This window comes from Convolutriloba macropyga, chromosome 15 (genome assembly GCF_964194025.1).
Source record: "Convolutriloba macropyga chromosome 15, txConMacr16.3, whole genome shotgun sequence".
NCBI lineage: Eukaryota > Metazoa > Xenacoelomorpha > Acoela > Convolutidae > Convolutriloba > Convolutriloba macropyga.
This window is the reverse complement of record NC_134482.1, coordinates 30279942-30299875: the sequence shown is the minus strand read 5'-3', so window position 1 is coordinate 30299875 and position 19934 is coordinate 30279942. Positions and strand designations below refer to the sequence as shown.

The following is a 19934-nucleotide window of genomic DNA, read 5'->3' as shown; positions in this document are numbered from 1 at the left end:
AAAAACAAAAAAATAGTTTAGTTTCTAAGAACATCAACTGCCTTATGTTTTCACAAAGTGTCTTTTGGCGCGAAAAGTTGATTGTGGGGGGTTTAGGTTTTTGAGACGGGTTTCCTGTTTTATTTCACCACAGTATTTAACCATGTCAGTTTCTTGTCTATCAGTATTCGACCATTCTAAGAGTTTTGGTCATTGTTCAACGTTACCAAATGTTTAATATGAAGTTCTGAGCTATCAAGATTTCAGTGAGTTTTTTAAGCAAAATTTTGTCTGTGCGGATTTTTGTATTGTTGTTGAATAATATCTAGTTTTTTTTCTTTTTTCAAGAACAGCATTGCTTAAATCTTTCTCGTTACCACAGCGGTGTAAGTTTTAACAGTGTTTGAACAAAAATTCGCTGACTCGCTAGCGGTTTTTTTGTTCACAGGCGGCATTCTTGCTTCGATTTTTATTTAAAATTTTTTTTTGAATCTGATTTTTTTTCTAAATGGTTTCCAATCCAATTATAGTCCATTTTAGGACTAGTTTTTTTCTTTAGTCAATAAAATGGTTTGAATGGTTTGTCAGGATTTAACCTGATATAATTTCCTTTTAAATGCAGTTGCATTATTTCACTCGACTATTCTCTATTTTCTTATTTGGAAACAGATGCTCAAAAGCGGCAATGATAAGGGTCATTTAGTCCGAAGTGTTTTTCCCTCCCCGGTTGAGTTCCAGGCCCAAATTGAGCTGCGATCAGACCTATGTGCGCACAGCTATGTGTTCCCAGACTGAAATTCGAGTGTCTGGGCAGCAGTCCGAGCGCAAAATAGTCTGGGCCATGGTCTGATTTAGGTCTGCTCAGAGGTCAATTTGGTCTGGAAGGTCTGGTCAGAGGTCAATTTGGTCTGGAATGTCTGATCATAGGTCACTTCGGTCTGAAAGATCTGATCTGAGGCGGATTCAAACGCACTTGAGTCTGATCAGAAGCCGTATCGAGCGCACTTGAGTCTGAGCAATTTTTGTCATTTTTTTTCTAATGAATAGCTGATTATGACTCTGCGACGAGCCAAAAAAGGATATCTGTTCTGACCAGAGACTCATTTGTAGTCCCTGGCCTCCGGTCAGAACGATCAGGACAAAAGAGTCCAACCGCTAACAAGTGGTCAGCCCCTTTATAAAAAGGGAATAGCAACTGCAGATTCATAATTTTCAATTCAAAAATTTTTCTGAATCTTAGAATCTGGAAGGTCTGATCAGTGGTCAGTTCGCTCTAAAAGGTCTCATCATAGTCTGTTTATAGTCTGGACAATGGTCTGATTTTGAGTCTGATCACAGGCTGGACCATAGGCTGTGTACCGTCTGATCAGAAGTCATATTTGTCTGGAAAGTCTGATCAGAGGTCATTTTGGTCTGGAAAGTCTGATCAGAAGTCATTTCAGTTTTGATAGTCTGATCATAGCTCAATTTGGGTCTGGACCTTGACCTGGGTTGTATTAAGATTGTGAAACGGGTTTCGCCTGCTAATCGAACCTAATTAAATTTCCTCGAAATTTACTTAAGTTCACAAGGTTCTTGATATAAAAAGGTTAAGATATTCATAAACTTGCAAGATCTGTGGATTTGTTTCAAGAATCGAGATATTTAACTACAATGTGATCTATATGCATGTCAATATTTTTGTTTTTTGAAATTGCTTAAGTAGATGCCCGTACCTAACGTTCTATCAGTATAGAAACTGATATAGAGTAACATCATGAGCTTTCAGTACTAATGCAGAAAGACTTCAGAATGGTTTCTAGGATGAATCTGAATGCTCCTTGAATCAGGGCAAAATTTAGAATCAATTATCTCTGCATCACAGGAAAAGTTGGTGTGTTTTTCTGAACTAGTTCTGAATCCGAACAAAAATGAGGAAATTTCTTTCATCACAAAATTTCTTTCATCACAAAAAATCGAGGTTGTGGAATTAAACTTTGAAGAGAACTTGAAATATCTTACGATGTTAATTTAAGTTTCGCTTCAATGGTTACATTTTCTTTCCTCAGACTATTTGAGGATTTTTGTAAAGTGGAATTTCTAAACTATGGGGTGCGGTCGACTCGTCGTCCACTACGCGAATAACTACGTGATGTTTTATAGGAACAGTGACCAATCAGAAGAAAAGGCACACATACTTCGAAGATGATGTCAGACTTCATGAAGAACTGTTGGGAGATCTGAACAAATTAGCCGACGAGTGCATCTTAGCCGAACAATTTGATCCGAAAGAGGTTAAGAGACCAAGTTATTAACATTAACGTAGTTATATTCAATAACAATTTTTTTGCCAACTTTTTCAGTTCAACTGTAACACAACTGTAAAAAATCTAAAATTAAAAAAAAAAGAAATTTTCAATCAGCACTTGAAAACTTGGATGTAAACTAGGCCAAAATAAATTCGACGTTTTTTTTGACATGACAGTAAATTTAATGAAAATTTCATAAAGATTTATATGAATTTGAATGATTTACAAAATTAAAAATAATTTTAAAAACAATTGAGTTAAGCTAATATTGAGCGTAAGTTAAGAAAGTTTGCTGTGTTTCATATACATCAAAAATGAGAAGCAATTTTCTCAGAGAACAAAATAACCAATATAAATTGATTAGCTGGATAGAAAACTGCAAGCGATTGTACGCTTAAAGTTGGACGTAGAAAAGCCAAAATCTGTTTTCCGAGCACGACCATTTTCAAATACAAAATAGTTAAACTCGCACAGCAATAAACTGCGGAAAACAGGTAATAATACTGACTGTCAAAATTTTTCATCAAAATATATGACAAGATATTTTTTAAGGTCTTTATTTTTAAGGTCTTTAAAAAATATATGACAAGATATTTTTTAAGGTCTTTATTTTTGGCACGAGATGCAGAATTCTCTTCTGTTGCGGAAGAGTGCAAACTTGGATAGATTATGTGCCTCTACAGAAACACTACATAATCAATCAAGTGTATTGGGTCTGACCAAAACAATTTTCGAAGTCTAAACAAAGTGTAACCTGAAAAGAAAGTCTAACTTAGGTAACTTTTGCGAAAATAAATACGAAAGTATTATTATATGCAATGGGGGAGATGAAATGAAGGGAGGAGGAGTTGTACTAAGGTCTTTGAAGGAAATTCATTTACCATTTGAACATCGGACATGATTGAAGATGAAGCTTTTACAGATTCTCACTGCTAGTGTCCTAACAAAAAAAGGGGCTCATCGTAACCTTTTCTTTATAGATCGACAAAATTACAAAATTCCCAGTTTTTGATGCACCTATAAATCATTTGGTCTTTGTTGAAAAAACGAACACAGATCATATTTTATGACAAGATTTTAATATTAACTTAGCAACAATATTAAAAAAAATGAAAATGAACTGATTAATGAGCTCATTTCGTTGAATCTTACATAATTGAATGACGTAACATGCATTAATAAAGAAATAACATCCGCATGCAGTACAATAGTCCTCATTTTTTGAATATCTACACACCTCAAACTGCTCAGGGGTCCAAAATGTCATAAGTGATCACTATAACGTAATTTGCATCTATATTCTTGGTCTGTGTTTTTTTTTGAAAGGCAAAAAAGAGTTATTGTAAGATTGTTTTGTGGCAGTGGAGGATACTTGAATGTCGAGCGTTTTGAATAAACTTCATTTTAAAACTGTTAAAAATAAAAGCAGATGAGCCAGTATTGAAATAACTGCCCCTTCAGGAGGCGTTTGAGTCACTTCTAAATCATAACCTAGACATCCTTGTTCAATTTTCACCTGAAAAATGGTGAATAGAAGAAAAACTGTGAGACCGAACTTTGAAATTGGAAATGGTTATGAGATCCTATTGTTGTCATTCTAAAATTGAATTGAAGTTCAGTTCAATTTTTTTCTGAAACAAATTCGAGCAAATGTACAATACATCTCAGTCTGGAGAACAAAAGTTTCTCTGATAACGTCGGCCTCTGGAAGAACTTTTTTAAAATAATTATCAATTTTTTGGTGTGTGACTCAATTACGTTACTTATAAGCAGAATATTGAATAGTGCATTTTTTCAAAACTGTTAAAAAATTAATAAAGTAACACCGGTACACAGAACGGGTGACAAAATTGACGTCTCTAGTTATATACAAATATCAATCTAACTCGTACTTGGAATTTTTTGAAAACATATATTGTAGACGGTTGTTGGCTTTCTTATTAAAGTAAAACATCTTGTCTTTGAAACAAATGGGCGTCCTCAGCAAGAGGTGCAAGCTTGATGCAATAGTTGCAACTATAGAGAATCTTCTTATCAACCGAAGCAACAGCGCCATGGCACACTGCACACTACTTGATCTATCAAAAACATTTGATACCACGAATCTTCAGATCTTACTACTAAACTTTGAAAAATATGGATTTCAAGGAAAAGCATCAAGTTTGTTCAGAGGTTATCTTTAAGATAGAATTTAGTATGATTGAACCAGAAATGAATGTCCAAACGAAAATATGTACTCTGTGGAGTACCATAGAGCTCAGCCTTAGGACCACTGTTGTTTATAATCTATATCAGCAATCTACCAGACATGCCTGAAAAAATCAGATTGCGTTTTTGCTGATGATACCAACGTATTTGGAAAACAAAATAAATGTGAAATACAATCGGGTATGTGAAATGTATCAAAATTGGCGGAGGAAAACAAAATAACGTTGAATAAGGCCGGAAAACAAATCAAGTTTAACAACATGGGAGACAGTTAGGATACTGTTTGCTTTGAGAGGGTATTTTTATGTAACTCAACGCGTGAAAAGAAGTTAGCTGTCTGGCTAGATTGCTAATGAATTATGAAGAAAATATTTTTTGTAGAAAAATGTAAAAGGTTAATCAATGTTTTTTGCACCATGTAAAATTGCAACTCAATTTGAAAATGTTAAACAAACATATAAATAGTATGCACAACAGCTCTATCAGTATGACATATTGAACTACGGAGTGGTAAATAAAGCCGTAATTGAGCAATTACAAATACAGCAAAATCTTCTTTTGAGATTTATCCTGATTAAAGAACGTGAAGAAGTTAGCAGTTTTAGAGGTCAAAAAATAGCCTCATTTTTCGAACTACTTTCTTACGAACTATCGGAATTACTAGCGCGGCTGCTGCCTAGACCCAGTCATCAAATTGAAGAAGTAAAATGCATCTTCAAATGAAAGTAAGTGAGGGAGTTGGCGTCTGATAAACAATCTCTCTAAGAATCCGAATACTATACCATGCACTTATCAAATAAGATAAAAAGAATAATTGAAGATTTGGTAGAAACTGATATTACTGAGTTTCAAATGAATAGCATTTTGCGTAAAATAGGAGACAATTATTTTATAAACTCTGATGTTTTTTGTTTTCAAAATTGTTTTGGTAGGAACTCAATTTCGCTTTTTTTCATGTGAAAATTTGTGGCGTTTTTTGTGAGGCATCTCCCCTACATAAAATTAAATTGATAGTTGAAAAAGAAAATTTCTCCTTGCGACACAAAAAACAAGCTGTATAGCTTTATTGTGCTCGCTCAGATTTGGTGCTGAGAAGTTAGTAAATGAGTATCACTTTTCTCAAATTTTTTAAACCAAGGTGATAACGAATTTATAATAAAGTTTAGCAATGTTGACCTGCAACAACTGGGTTTTGACATCCCACTTATTTTTTAGACATTTACAAAAATAGGTCTTTGGGGAAAATTATTTGACTAATATTTTACTAAGTTATCCAGAATGAGTAAACGTTCTAGAATTTCGTCAGTTTTCTCAGAGTTTCTTCTTTTTTACACATTTTTTGATGTGCAGATTGAAGAGAAGAGATCTGACGTGAATGGCAGGTTTGAAAAAGTGAAATCTTTCACAGCAGAGCGCAAGAAGATTCTAGAAGAAGCTTACAACTTCTACAAACTACTCTCTGACATTGCCATGGAGGAAATATGGATATCGTATGTTATTTTAGTTCTATATTTTCATTCATTTACCAATATTTCAAATACATTCAAAATAGCGTGCTTCAAATTGAAAGCTTTCCAGAGCAAGCATTGCAACAAAAAGGAGAAAAAGAAATGGGCTTTATTTAGGTTAAAGTTGCCTTAAAGCCTGTGAATCTTTGAAAAATCAATCATAGGACTCGAAAATTGAAAGTTTTCGATTGTACACATTTTTTTCACACATTTTTTGCTCACACTTTTTCTCTGCTCTTACCAAAATTCGAACATTTTGTAAGAGGCGGACTATGACAGCGAACGCGTAAGAAGTTAGCTGTAATCATATAAGGCTTTCAAGACCTCAGACAATTCTAAGACTTATGGTCAGACCCTCCAGACCTATGTCCGGACATGTTATAATATTATGATTAGACCTCCCAGACATAAGTTCAGACCTCACAATTATGCCCAGTCAACTTCCAGACGATTTGTTAAATGGTCGGTATTTACACCTACCCCAGCCAACCAGTTGCTGGACATCAGTCTTGGACCTCGACCCATAATAATTAGAATCTGAAAGATATTGTAAGAGAGAATGAATAGCTGTCTGTGCAAGTTCTCGCAAAATTTCTTTGACAGTATTTTTTCTAAACATGCATAATTTTTGCAAGTTCCCAGTGTGAATTATAACATGAATCTTACTATATCTCTTTTCTGTACTGCCTCGCATGCTAGCAAAAAAGAGACAACATATGATGATGTCATTTCAGCGAGAAGAGCAATGTTTTGGCGAAAAGCAGTGACTATGGACAGAACTTGCCCGGAGTTGAGAACCTTATTAAGAGGCACAGACGACTCAAAACTGAAATGGACAATCACTGCAAAGTTGTCGAGGTAAGACTGAGGGAAAAGTATCTGGTAAGGGTTGCTCAAATACGTCTTCGAATTAGAAAAAAAATTTCAACTACATGTATCAATTTTAAGAATGTAAAATGCATATTTGAGAACTCAACCTTGAATTAAAATCTGCACCGTCACAACAGTCGGCAAAATTTTAATAAACTTTCCGACATACAATAGTCAGAATCTAAAAGCAGTTTGATTCATTTTGTTGCCAAAAACATCCGAATTTCTGAATTTATGAGCAACTCTAAGGTGACCGCAATTTGGATTCTGTTTCATACAACGTGTATTGCAGCAATTGATTGCCAGAAAATCGCCAAAATGACAATGATCTGCTTTTATTTGTGAATTATCGACTTCTCGTGCAAAATTTTGTTATTTTTTAGAATCTGCAGCCAGTTGTGAAAGAGATAGTAGACGAAGATCTGATTGGCTCCAAAACTGCCCAATCACGGTACAGTGCTCTGCTTGACCTCTGGGATGAACTGTGTCAGCATGAACAAAACAGGTAACAACATTTAAAACAACTTCCTACAACATGGTCCTTATATTTGTCAGATGAAAAATGATTTTTTTTAACAAAGTCGATTTGTGAGTTATTATTATCCGCAAAGTGATAGCGGCTGTTATTGGGGACATCGTGGTTTTTTACAATCACAGAATTTGAATTGTATTGGGGCGCCATCTTTTTTTAAAGATCTGTTCACACTTTTTCATGATTTTTGAAGTCAAATCGGAGTAGTGATTTTGGTCACGCCCGGATCATAGTCTCAGTGTAAATCAGCGCTGAATCAGAGACTTTCCATTCTGCGATTTTACTATGACATGTTTCTGATCATGTCATTTTTTAAAATGACCAGAGTAAAAATCAGAGTAAAAATTTTGAAATCTGGAAAAATTCTGTACAGCATGAAAATCAGAGTCTGATTTTTTCCTGGTCAGTGCTTTTAACATTCTGTCAGACCTATGGAAAAAAACAGCGGGGAAAACGGAGGAAAAAGGTTCTGACTTTTTTCTGTACAGAATGAAAGGTGAATCTAAACTTAGGACACTCTGATTCAGTCCTGATTTAAAGTTTTACTATTGGAAATCAATGCATCAGGACTGATTTACTTTGACACTAGGGTCCGGGCGCCGAAACAGGAAGTGGAGCGAAAAAGCGAGTGATTTAGTGGCGTGAAATTTTTTCGCTCTAGTTTTAAAGTGGCGTGAGAAAACGGTGTTTCAACAAAAATTCGTTTTCTCGCGAGTGATTTTTTGTTCACATGCGGCAATTTCACTTTGATTTTTACTGTTTTTTCGATTTTTGTATCGAATTTTTTAAAACGGTTTTCCCAATCATTCTAATCCTAGTTTTTTGCTTAAGCAAAATTTTACTTTTTCGATAGTGGTTTTTTGTCTGATGCCATTTTGATTCGATTATTAGTTGTTTTCAAAAAATGGACAAGGAATTTTGGTCGTAATTAAAATTTGTAACTATTTGATTTTTATTGCCGTCTTTTCTGGTAGTCATATTATGGTTGCAACAGGTCTCATAAACCCTCTAGAGTAGATTGTTGTATTCTTTTAGTAGTTTTTTGAACGATATGTTGATATGTTAATTTTTTTCATCTCATTTGGTAGACAATTAAGTGAAAAATGTAGATGAGCGGCGTCGGAACTTAATGTGCGAACGCACATTCCCGAGCCTCCTTGTTTTTACCTCAATTGTTAAGTTTTATTGTTGTCATTGAGGGCTCTCAATATTACATAATTATTGTAGTTTTGATGCATTCATATTTATGTCAAAAACAAATTATGATGCAAACAAATTTATGTCAAAAATGCATACGCAATCAATGCAAGTCATCTTGAATACAATTTCTTTAAAAGTGGACGATAAATTATCATTAATAGCCGCACAGCGATAGCTGGGGCTATTATTGGCTTTCTTTTGGTTTTTTAACAATTCAAAGAATTTGAATTGTATTGGGGCGCTGTCTTTTTAAAGATCTGTTTACACATTTTCATGATTTTTGAAGTCAAATTGGAGTAGTGATTTTTGGGCATGCCGAAACAGGAAGTGGAGCGAAAAAACGAGTGGTTTTGCGACGTGAAATTTTTTCGCTCTAATTTTAAAGTAGAATGAGAAAATGGTGTTTGAACAAAAATTCGTTTTATTGCTGGTGATCTTTTGTTCACATGAGGCATTTTTACATTGATATTTACTGTTTTTTTTCGATTTTTGATCTGATATTTTTCATATGGTTTTCCCAATGTATTCATAGTTGATGTTAGGCCTAGTTTTTTGTTTGAACCAAATTTCCTTTTCTTGCTAGCGGTTTTTTTTGTGCACATGCGGCAATTTGACTTTAATTTTTACTGTTTTTTTCAATTTTTTGGATCGGATTTTTTTCTAAATGGTTTTAACAACCCATTAATCGTTCATTCTAGGCCTAGTTTTTTGTAATAATGAAATTTACATGTCTCACTAGTGGTTTTTTGTTCTCGCTAGGGACATTTTGATATTGATTTTCTGATTTCTTTTGTTTTTTTTTATCTGATTTTTTTAGAAATGGTTTTTCGAATTCACTCATTGTCCATTCTAGTTCTAATTTTTTGTGTAGTCAATGAAAATTCTTTCTACGTCAGGACTTGTCCTGCTGTGTTTTTTACAATTCAAAGAATTTGAATTGTATTGGTGCGCTGTGTTTTTTTTTTTCAGATGTGCTCACACATTTTTCAATTATTTTGATTGTTCAAAACGGGATAAACAGATAAAGCCCAGCGGGCATTAAGTTTCATTAGAGGCCCAAAGTGGGCTTTAGTTGTCCTTCAAAAGCTGATAGTGGTGCAGCTGCTGGGATGGCCTTAATTTAAGGTTAAAAGGTCATTTTTAGGAGTTTTTGGTCTCAAAATGGTGCAATTTTTCATGTTTTTATGATCTTTTTGAGTTTTTTTGTTTGATTTGTCTTAGGTTGAAGTTTTTAAAAGTTAATTAAGGTCACTTGCGACATAATATTGACTGCTATGACCATTTTATGAGCTATCAATTTTGGTACTACAAACACAAACTCGCGAAAGGATACTAATTTTTGCAATTTTTTTCATGTTTTTAAAAAATGTTTGTCATTTTTTGAGTTTTTTTAGCCCTAGGTGCCAAGAAACCTCCTCCAAAATTTGATAAAGAGTTTGATGATAGATTACTGCATAGTTTCTAGTGGTAAGGAAATGGTTTTCAACTTTTTGCCATCATGAATTTTAGCATTTTTTGACAAAGCTTGCAATTTTTTCATATTTTTTTGACATTTATTGTCATTATTCAAGTTGTTTGAGTCCCAAGGGCCAGAAAACCTCATTAACGGTTGGATGATAAGTTACTGAAAAATTTTTAGTTGCCATGTTTCAACTTTTGAATATCACAATTTTTAGCAGTTTTTTTTGACAAAATTCGCATTTTTTCAGGTTTTTGAAAAATTTCGTCATTTTTTTCCGTTTTTCTGGCTTCAAGGACCAGGCAATCTCCTTTGAGGTTTTTTAATAAGGCACTTCATAGTTTTTAGTAACAATGGAATGGTTTTTAACATTTTAGTGTCTCGAATTTTAGCATTTTTTTGATAAGATCTGCATTTTTTTAAGGTTTCCTAAAGTTTTTTCAGTTTTTGATATTTGTCGATTCTCAAGTGTGAGAAAACCTGTTCCACGTTCTAGCAAAAAGTTGCTGCATGGTTTTTAGTTTCAATGGATTTGTTTTCAACAATTTAACCTTTCGACTTTTGGAATTTTTTTGATAAAATTTGCAAACTTTTTAAGTTTTTTTTTCAAAACATTTGTATTATATTTATTTTTTCTTGTCTCAGTACACAGGTATCCTCATCCAATTTTTGATAGTAGGTTATTAAAAAAATTATTAAATGCTAGGGGGCAATTGAATGGCTTTCAACTTTTCAATAGAAAGAACTTTTTTTTTGAAGTTTGAAATTTTTTCTAGAAATTATTGCCTATTGATCTATGAGCATATGAGTTTTTTAAAGCTTGGAATTGGGTTACTGGATAGCCTCTAGAGACATAGAAATGATTCTGAAGATATTTATATCACAATTTTCAGCAACATTTACTGATAATTTTCAATTGATTCCTTTTTTTTCTTATGTTTTTTGGTCATTTTCGAGTTAATCATCGATCTTCAAGGGCCAATGAATATTTTTCAGGTCTTACAGATATAAAACTGGACCGATTTCAGAAACAAAAATTGATTATGAACATATTTTTGAAATAGGTATTTTTAAAACGAAAAATTTTTGCCTTAGGTTTGAAAGCTTCGAGTTTTAGCAATGAGTATATTTTGTTTAGTTTTGGTCATCTTATGGTTTTTGGTCATTTTCGAGTTAATCATCGATCTTCAAGGGCCAATGAATATTTTTCAGGTCTTACAGATATAATACTGGACCGATTTCAGAAACAAAAATTGATTATGAACATATTTTTGAAATAGGTATTTTTGAAAGGAAAAATTTTTGCCTTAGGTTTGAAAGCTCCGAGTTTTAGCAATGAGTATATTTTGTTTAGTTTTGATTCTTTTATTTTCTCAATTTGTTGAGATGATTTTGTTTGTGTTCTGGCTGGAATTGTTCAATTGATCTGCTGGTCAGGTAGAGTACGTCTGAGTTTTTCATTCAATTCTTTTAATTGTATTTCAGGACTTGTCCTGCTATGTTTTTTAATTCGTCGTCTCCATCGAAGATTCTTACAACCTGACTTCTTGGAATTGACTTTTTCAATGATTTCAGTGACTTCTACTGCTTTTCTGTTAAAAGTTGTGTACGTGACGTCATTTCTGTTTATAGGTGAATTGAGTGACTGAACCTCACTAAAAAAACGACTTCTGAACTAATGACTTTGAACATTTAGTAGTTAAATCAATAGTTTGCATCTAAGTATTGCCAAACTTATATGCCCTAATTCTTGAGTATTAGTCTTGAGTTTTTGATTTCGAATATCGATTTTGAATAAGCTCTTACTCATTATAGACCGTATGTGTCATAAAATTGACAGTCCGAATCTAACACTAGTGTATAGTGGTCTATTAAAGGACTGGTGGTCGATCTGTCTATCTTATATCTTTATTTGTTCCAATTCATGGAAGGTCACAAGCGTCTATCGCGGAAATTTTCCGGCAATCTGCCGGCTATGTTTTTGCAAAATTTTCTAAAAAAGCATAAAAATGGATCGCCCAACCTTAGGGTATCAATTGATTTGTAAAAAGACTATAATGCAATTTATCATATTGCAAACAGTACGAAATCATGAAAGCAATCTAATCCTCATCTAGTCAACGCGGAAAATTTGAATAAATAATAGCAAAGATATCTGTATTGTTTTTTAGAAATGACCTCCTGACCCAATCACGTTTGTACCACGAGCTCGTTCGTGATATTGAAGAGCTACGAATGTGGATAAGTGAGAAACGAGTTCTCATGGAACAGGTAAGTCAATTCAAAGAATATTCACCTTATTTTGCGCAATTAATTTATTCTTGATACATCGACAACTAACTTAAATTTTAATGGGCTTGCTTACTCCTTAAGCCCAAAAATTTATTAGAGGTCGAAATTTGCTACTAAAATTTTCGGCACTCAAATTTAATTTTAATTGAACTTTTTAATTGCTTTCGAGGAAAGTTTGAAGTAATTATTTTAAACGTTTGTGTCTTTCTACGCTTTAAGTAGAGTATTGGTATCGCACGGGTGTTTTTAGCTGAATCAAGTTTGTTCATCATCTGAACTTTTAGTTCTTTGTTTTCAAACGTTAAATTCGACTTCGAATGGTTATCTTGCAAGATAACCATTCATCTTGTAAGATCTTACAAGATAATCATCGTCTTGCGAGATCTAGCAAGATAAAGATCTGGTCTCGACTAGGGTTCCGATTTTGAACATTGGACTTTAACAGTAAAAAGTACTCGGACTTTAACTCAAATAGTAATTTGGAGCTTCTGGTGCTCACCTATCATTCAAGAGCAACTCTTCGTTTAATCTTGCAACAATATTATTACAATAAGACGTTTTTTGTAGATATTACAACGTTATTATAATATCACTCAAGATAACACCGACAGATCAACACATCTTTCATGACTAACATTCGAAAGATCTTGAGAGGTTATTTTTTGTATAATTTTTTCTAGATAATGGAATATGAATTGATGTGATCTGAACTAGTAATTAGAATTGAGTTGTTTTGTATGTTTGAAGGAGGACTTTGGAGACAATTTGGCAACAGTAGCTGGATTGAAGAAGAAACATGAGGCACTCATGAGAGACATCGAAGACCATGAGGGCAAAGGCAAGATTCTCAACCTCAGAGCTGACAAACTTATACAGGAGGTATTAAACCACCAAAAAGATTTAAGCTATTATTACGACCCCACCCTCTTAGTGGGGGTAGATAAATATACTCAAAGGTTTTTGTTCGGACTATTCTGACCGGTTGACACTTTTTACTCGCGAAATAATAGAACCAATAGAAATTATGTTAAGCTTATAATAACTTAGTTGGAAGACTTGGAATTTCCTCATATCAAACAGTCATTGATGTTTTGGTTTTTGTGAGCACAAACGTTGTTTTTTCCACTATTTTTCCACTTTAAACAATTTTTTTTCTTGTTTTGCCCTCTTTGCTAATATAAGTTGAAGTTTTGCACAATATCGTTACTGAGCATATCAGGATTAAGAACTGCCAATCATATTGGACCCAATTTTCTTGCACATCGATCAACGCATCTCAGTTTTGCAGTTTTCTGCCTAAATTTTTCTCCACACTTTTTCATAAAAATGCATTTTAGTATCATTACACACTGTTTCTTTCAGTTATCAATTACGAACATTTTTTCAGTTCTCCACAACAATTTTTTAGTTTTTATAAGAAACTTTACTTTTACTTGGTTAATTCATTAACTTCTATTATCTAGCAAAAAAGGGAAAGATTTCATACAATATTCTGCAGAAACATAAATATCATAAATATAGAGTTTCACCAAGAACTTTTTTCTGCTGTCTTCAATTTATTCTGTAAGTTTCAGTTTTTCGTTTTTTCGCCAAGTTTTTTCGCTGCTGTTGTTTTAGTTAAAAAAAAGGTCAACCAGTAAGAAGTTATCAAGCAAGACAGGCAACTTGTGCTTTCTAAAGAATGCGAAAGCTTCGTTCAGTGACATAAAATCAAGTGACTAACCCCTCTGTTACCAAATACTCTAGCGTTAGTTTTTTTAAATTTTCTGCGATAACACTTGCAGTAACTTTTGGGTGTACGATCGACCAGCAGATAGACTCCATGGCCAACGTTACTCAAAAAAATACAAAATACAGAAAAATGTGAAATTTTGCGAAGACGACCACTTCAACAAATTCATCCTAAGTCCCCACCTCAGGTAAACATTAGGTACACAGCTGGTTGAAGGCCCTGCAGGAAAGTTATCCTTATCTGACTCTACTGACTCGTGGCTACAAAAACTCTGAGTTGGAACTTGGAGAAGTTAGGATGTCTACCAAGCTAAATACTTTGCAGCCCACGAGGATAGCTCGCCATTCGTTGTTCTTTTCCTCAATCGTTGGTTTCTAAGCAAACCACTTTTGTCTGTCAAGTGTATTATAGAACTTGGTAAGATATAAAATTGTACATTGTATGCATGCAAGTTAAACAACGAGCTACACTTTGTTACCTAAAAAAATGGGACGACATAATGGTTAATCTTGTCGGTTTACTGTGGTCTAGTGACAACATCAATCTCATGTCCATTTACCATTAATTACCAATATACCTTAAACATGATAAAATTGACCTACGTGAAATACAGAACGGAATGAAAAGTAGGATAAAATTTAGTTAAAATCTTGAAAAATGTAACGTAATTACGGATGCGGAAGCTAAAAATGCCATTCAGGGGTTTCCCAAGTAATTGTAACTAGCATACTATCCCCAACTAAACCCGAATATGCAAGGGTAAAAGCGTACTAGTCGGCGTTGCAAAGTTCGAACAAATTTCATTAGATCTTTGCTCACTGGCTGCGAATTGATTTACAACTTAATCTGAGTGCTACTATGGACTCGACACTATCAGTTGCTGAGTTCTTAAATATGGTGGTTGTTTTACTCCAAATTGATGTACCAGCCAGCGACATCATTTCATTGCATCGTTTTTATTGCGGGAGCATTCATCAAGAAATGTTGCAGTGCATCTGCACAAATGACTGTATTTGGGGCCACTTGCACTAATTATGCATTACAAATCATGAACTAAAACACGGAAAATCATTACCCAAAAGACGCCAAAGCCATCTCAGGAAATCCGAAAGTGCGGCATGTTTGAGTTCTCTTCCATATAAGTGCCTGAGAGTGCTCGCGGTATTTCAAAAGCATGTGCAGCTCTTTTTTTTAAAAAAAATGGGTTCTAAATTAATAGACCTGAAAGCACATTACCAGCTCAAAGAGGGGGGGGGGGGGGGTCAGCTCATTCTACTAAACCGAATGTAAGTGCGTCACCGATGGAACAGTTTTTGTCTGTGCTTGAGTTGAAATTGGTCCCCAATAATGACACTTTAATTGTTAGTTGGGGTACTTCAAGCAGCGTCTGAAAGCACGGTCTGGAAAAAAACTTGTTATGGAGATTTACGTCTAAAGCGTTTTCTTCTTTTGCTCTAGTGACACCACTCGAACATGATGCTTGAGTGCTACTTAAGGATATTAGGCTTGTCCGCTGACAGCACTACAACTTAACTGCAAAATCATTGTTGAAACTCCCTTAAAATTATCTGAAACTGCCCCAGCTTGCAAATATCCTTTATTGAGAAGCTAATGTTCGAAGTTTCCCACAGATCTTGAATTACAGACTTTTGGTAGTAGCACACAAGAACTTTTATTGCAGTTGCATTTCTCAATGGTGGGGAAAAATCTCCGAATTACACTCAAATGGAGCTTGAGTTTGTCTTTTGAAGTCAAATGCTGTTTCAAGGCGGGATTTAATGCAAGATATCTTATGGATGCTTGACAGCAATGAGTTATCTGTCGATTTTTTAAAATGGATTATAAAAATTTTTTCACTTTGACCAACAATAGTATTGTTTTGGAGTTGCTTAATTCTCTAAACAGTAACCAAAGTTTTATTTAAAACTGCGTACAATAAGGTCCAATTTTAATAGCATCGGCCAAAGTAATCGTTTCAGATTGAGTGAAAACGTGGCAGAGGCTGGTAGCTGTTGTTTGCCCACTGAGGTTTGGCTACTAAGTAGTTGCGTAGGAGGTCCAGTACTTTCAAATACAGAGCAGTTCCCCTTTTCACAAGTAATAAATAGTATCAAACCCAATAAGTACTCCATATTTTTTTGCTTTGTTTAATTCTAAACAAAAATCTTTAGCATTACTGTATGTGCAATCTACTGTATGACTGACAGTAGTACCACATATCCCACCGCGCCTGACTAAGATGAAGCCGAGCCTGACTAAGATGAAGCATCTCTGGTGTATTGTCCAAGGAGAATTTTTTCTGGCGCCGATAGAAAGGATGTCACCATTCAACTCATTTTGCCCGGCCTTTCATTAGAGACTTACAACATTACCAACCCTGTCACGAACACCTGATGTGACCACCATGACCAGTTTTACGTTACCCATCGTAGGACAGCAGAGAAACAGCGGATTTGTCCTTCATTCTTCACTTGTTTTCTAGCCCCGGGAGCAGATAAGACTCCGCGAGAGTCCTCAATTTTGGAGCGATGCCAACTTGGCAGCAGATCTGGCCTAAAAAGCGCCAAATAGAGAATTATCTGGTAAAGTGGGCCACACATCTGCGCAAAGCTAGAAACGTAGTTTTAGCCAAGTAAATTACTCAGGCATAAGTACGCGTCGCTTCACTGAATACGTTTGAGCAATGCCTCTAGCGGTGTTCCGTCATTGGTTGGTAGAGACGAGCTTTAGCACTGTAAGCAGTACGCTCTAAGGTGTTTTAGTCACCTTAGATCAAAAAGTATGTCCAGGCGCAGAACTGACGTTTTAAGAATCAGATTTTTGCCTAGCAACACCTAAAGACCTTGTGTGTGTTGTTGAAGACAGCTCCCCTTAGGGGTTACTACTCTACTGCTCGTTTATTTGATTTCTGGCACGGTTCTGACAGTGTCGCCTCCTCGTGCCACTTTGCCTTCTTCTACCCTGTTTGCCCGTTCGTAGAATAAGTACCTAGTTTTTTGAAAAATGTCGATGTCTCCGGAGGATGCTAATAAACAAATAGAAGAGACCATTGGGGACTTTTATGCGCTACTTTTTGACTAAAATAACAATTGTAGCATTTTGAAATGAGTGCTCTCCATGTGATTCCGAAGAAGACGTGTCAAATCAAAACTTTTTTCGAGATAAAACTTCTAAATATAACAAATGATCCGCCGTTTTTCCTCTTTTATTGAACGATTTTATAATTTCAGTTGCGGATAAGTGTCAGAAATTGTAAGCAAAGGCAAATTACTGGGGCTCCTTAAATTTTATTTCAAACAATCGAGCTCACTTTCTCTAACAGATAGAGCTCTAATTGATTTATTGGTGTCCTGACCAGTTTCGAGAGAGTAATCCGCCAGCTTAAGTGATTGTTAGGCTCTTGTTCCTGTGCAAATATCGACTTTTTGAAGTCAAAATTATGAAACTTTTTATATAGGTATTCAGTTAGTTGAACCATCATTCTGTTTGCTTTCCGTGTATTAAATTGATTCCTAAGCGAGTTCTATCACGATCAACATTATTTTGATAGCAATCCTCAAAGCAATGTACTTATTTCTTAGGGTAATTTGAGTGAAAACAAGTTGAAGTACTCGATTGAACTGCTCTGGAGTGACTTTGCCTCAGTGCGCAAATTGTGGGCTGTGAGGAATGACAGTCTGCAAGAGAACTCTGCATATCTCCAGTTCATTTGGAAGACTGACGTCATCGATTCATGGATCAGTAAGCGCCTTTTACTTGATCATGCAGAACCGTTATCTCTCACATGTGTTCCCGTAGCTAACCCTTAGTCGAATTCAGTACTGAGTCAGCGTCTAATTCAGGTCACATTTTGCGCTGAATTTGTCTGATTCAGAGCTAATTCAGTGATTCATTCTGATTTATGGTCTGTTTCAGAAGAATACAGAAGATTTTCTCTGAATTTTGCTCTGATTCAGAGAAATTCAGAAATAACTTCACAGTTGCTTCTGAAATCCTTCTGAATCAGTGCTAAATTGTAAAATTACTCTGAAATTGTTCTGAATCAGTACTGATTGACACTGAACCTGGGTTCTATCTTTAGTTCTTCAAGTTCACTTTTTCAAGTCTTTAGTTTATTATTTCAAGTTTTGAATTAAGACTTGCTAGTTTTTACAGTTACAAGGGTTTGTATTTTACTAGCGGAAGCAGGAATTAGCCGTAGCAATCAAATATACTTTTGCAAGAGTGTAAAATTTATAGATAGTCATTTTTAATAGCCGTGAAGCTATAGCGAGGCCACCATTGTTCTCGTTGTTGTTTTTTTACGATCCAAGGTAAATTTATGAACGAAATGGTATTTAAGGTGATATCATATTTTAATTGGTTAAGTTGCCGTAAAACAGGAATGCAAAGTTAGTGTCGCATGTTGAAAGAATGCAATTAGGTCAAGCTGATGACCAAGACCAAAAAAATTGATGTGAATAAAGGTATTACAAAATTATCTGAGCGGGCAATAGCGGAGCGTTTGATCACGTGCAATTTCTTCGAAGTTCTTTTTTAGTTTTAGTGCATTTGTCGGCCAAAATGCCTCTTTGAAATATGTAAGTAGATGTTCGTTTGGAAGCCGTTTCGACCATTTCTATGGTTTTGACCATCTGGTTTCAACCGTTTCAACCATTTCTATGGTTTTGACCATTTCAAGTAACTATGGTAGTAATTAGATGCACGTTGATGTTAAAACCCACCTTTGTGTCCAGAAAAGGCGTAGAACTGGACTTTCGAATACAGCTGTTAATAGTAGCTGCAGTTGGGAGCCATATTTTTTAAAATCATTTTGCCTCTTCGGTGTTTTTGGCACTTCTCCTTTTTCTGTTTTATAATATAACATCGTTACGAGCGTCTACCGGTGCCAACAAAAACTAGTTACAAAGAATGTGGCGGGCACTTCCTCGCGTGTTTCGACGCCCTAGGTGTAAAACGCTTAAATTACGTGTAAGTAGTTTCCACAGGGCAATTAAACAGCCTAAAATGGAAAATACTTCCAAAGAAATGGGATTATCGTTACGTTTGGTGAAAGGGGAATTTCACAAATGTAAATCCTTTTGCGATTTAATCCTTTGAGATAACTGAAATTATACTACAATTAATCGGACGCACAATTTTTTTTCATTTATTCGCGTAATGCGCTTAAAGGATTAAAGTATTTTGCGGATCAAAGTTGATTCCAATTTTCAGCTTCCGTGACTGAATTGCCATATGGGGCAACGCCCCTCATCCTCGAAGTTTGTAGGAAAGTTTTACACGTGCAATCTATGCTCGCATAGAGTAACTTTGCTCGCAAAATTTGACACCAGTAGACGCTAATAAAGATTTTATAGGAATATTGGGAAGCACTCTGACTTCTTGGCGGAGTTTCTGCCTTACTACAGTTTTTTTAAAGAAAAAAATTGTATAGCTTCAATTAACGGACAAAAAACTCACGTTGACTCGACTTGATTTCGTCCAGTTCTGAAGTTATCATCTCGTTTTTTTTTGTTTTTCATTGAACATTTTGGAAGAGTTTTACCATTGATTTCTGGGGCCAGCCTTTTCACTGAATTCGTACGATCACACACTTGATCCGGTAGGTTCTGTTAAAACCTTCCGAGCTTTTTTTCAACAGGTCATTGATTTCTTTCTTTCAAACAATTTGGTTCTTTGCTGTGCTCCCTATGGCATATAAAGTAACTGATATCAATAAAACTTTTCACAAGCTCTCGAATGTAAATGTACAAAATCCGCTGGCTGCCAATTGTTTTCAGATTTTAAGACATAGGAAGATTTTTTTTTGTGTATTACGCAGTCTTTTGACATGAAATGTTTTCTGTATAACCTATCATGTGCTATT

At 34.9% G+C, this 19934-nt stretch overlaps 1 protein-coding gene across 1 annotated transcript in view; it reads left to right on the top strand.

Annotated features, from left to right (window-relative positions):
- LOC142354145 (spectrin alpha chain, non-erythrocytic 1-like) overlaps positions 1-19934 on the top strand; it is a 201999-nt gene that overhangs the window by 146145 nt on the left and 35920 nt on the right. The window contains exons 28-34 of the mRNA XM_075406411.1: positions 2122-2252; positions 5826-5965; positions 6718-6841; positions 7237-7358; positions 12216-12315; positions 13084-13215; positions 17650-17809. Of these exons, the coding sequence (XP_075262526.1) occupies positions 2122-2252; positions 5826-5965; positions 6718-6841; positions 7237-7358; positions 12216-12315; positions 13084-13215; positions 17650-17809 (909 nt within the window). The remainder of the gene's footprint in view (positions 1-2121; positions 2253-5825; positions 5966-6717; positions 6842-7236; positions 7359-12215; positions 12316-13083; positions 13216-17649; positions 17810-19934) is intronic.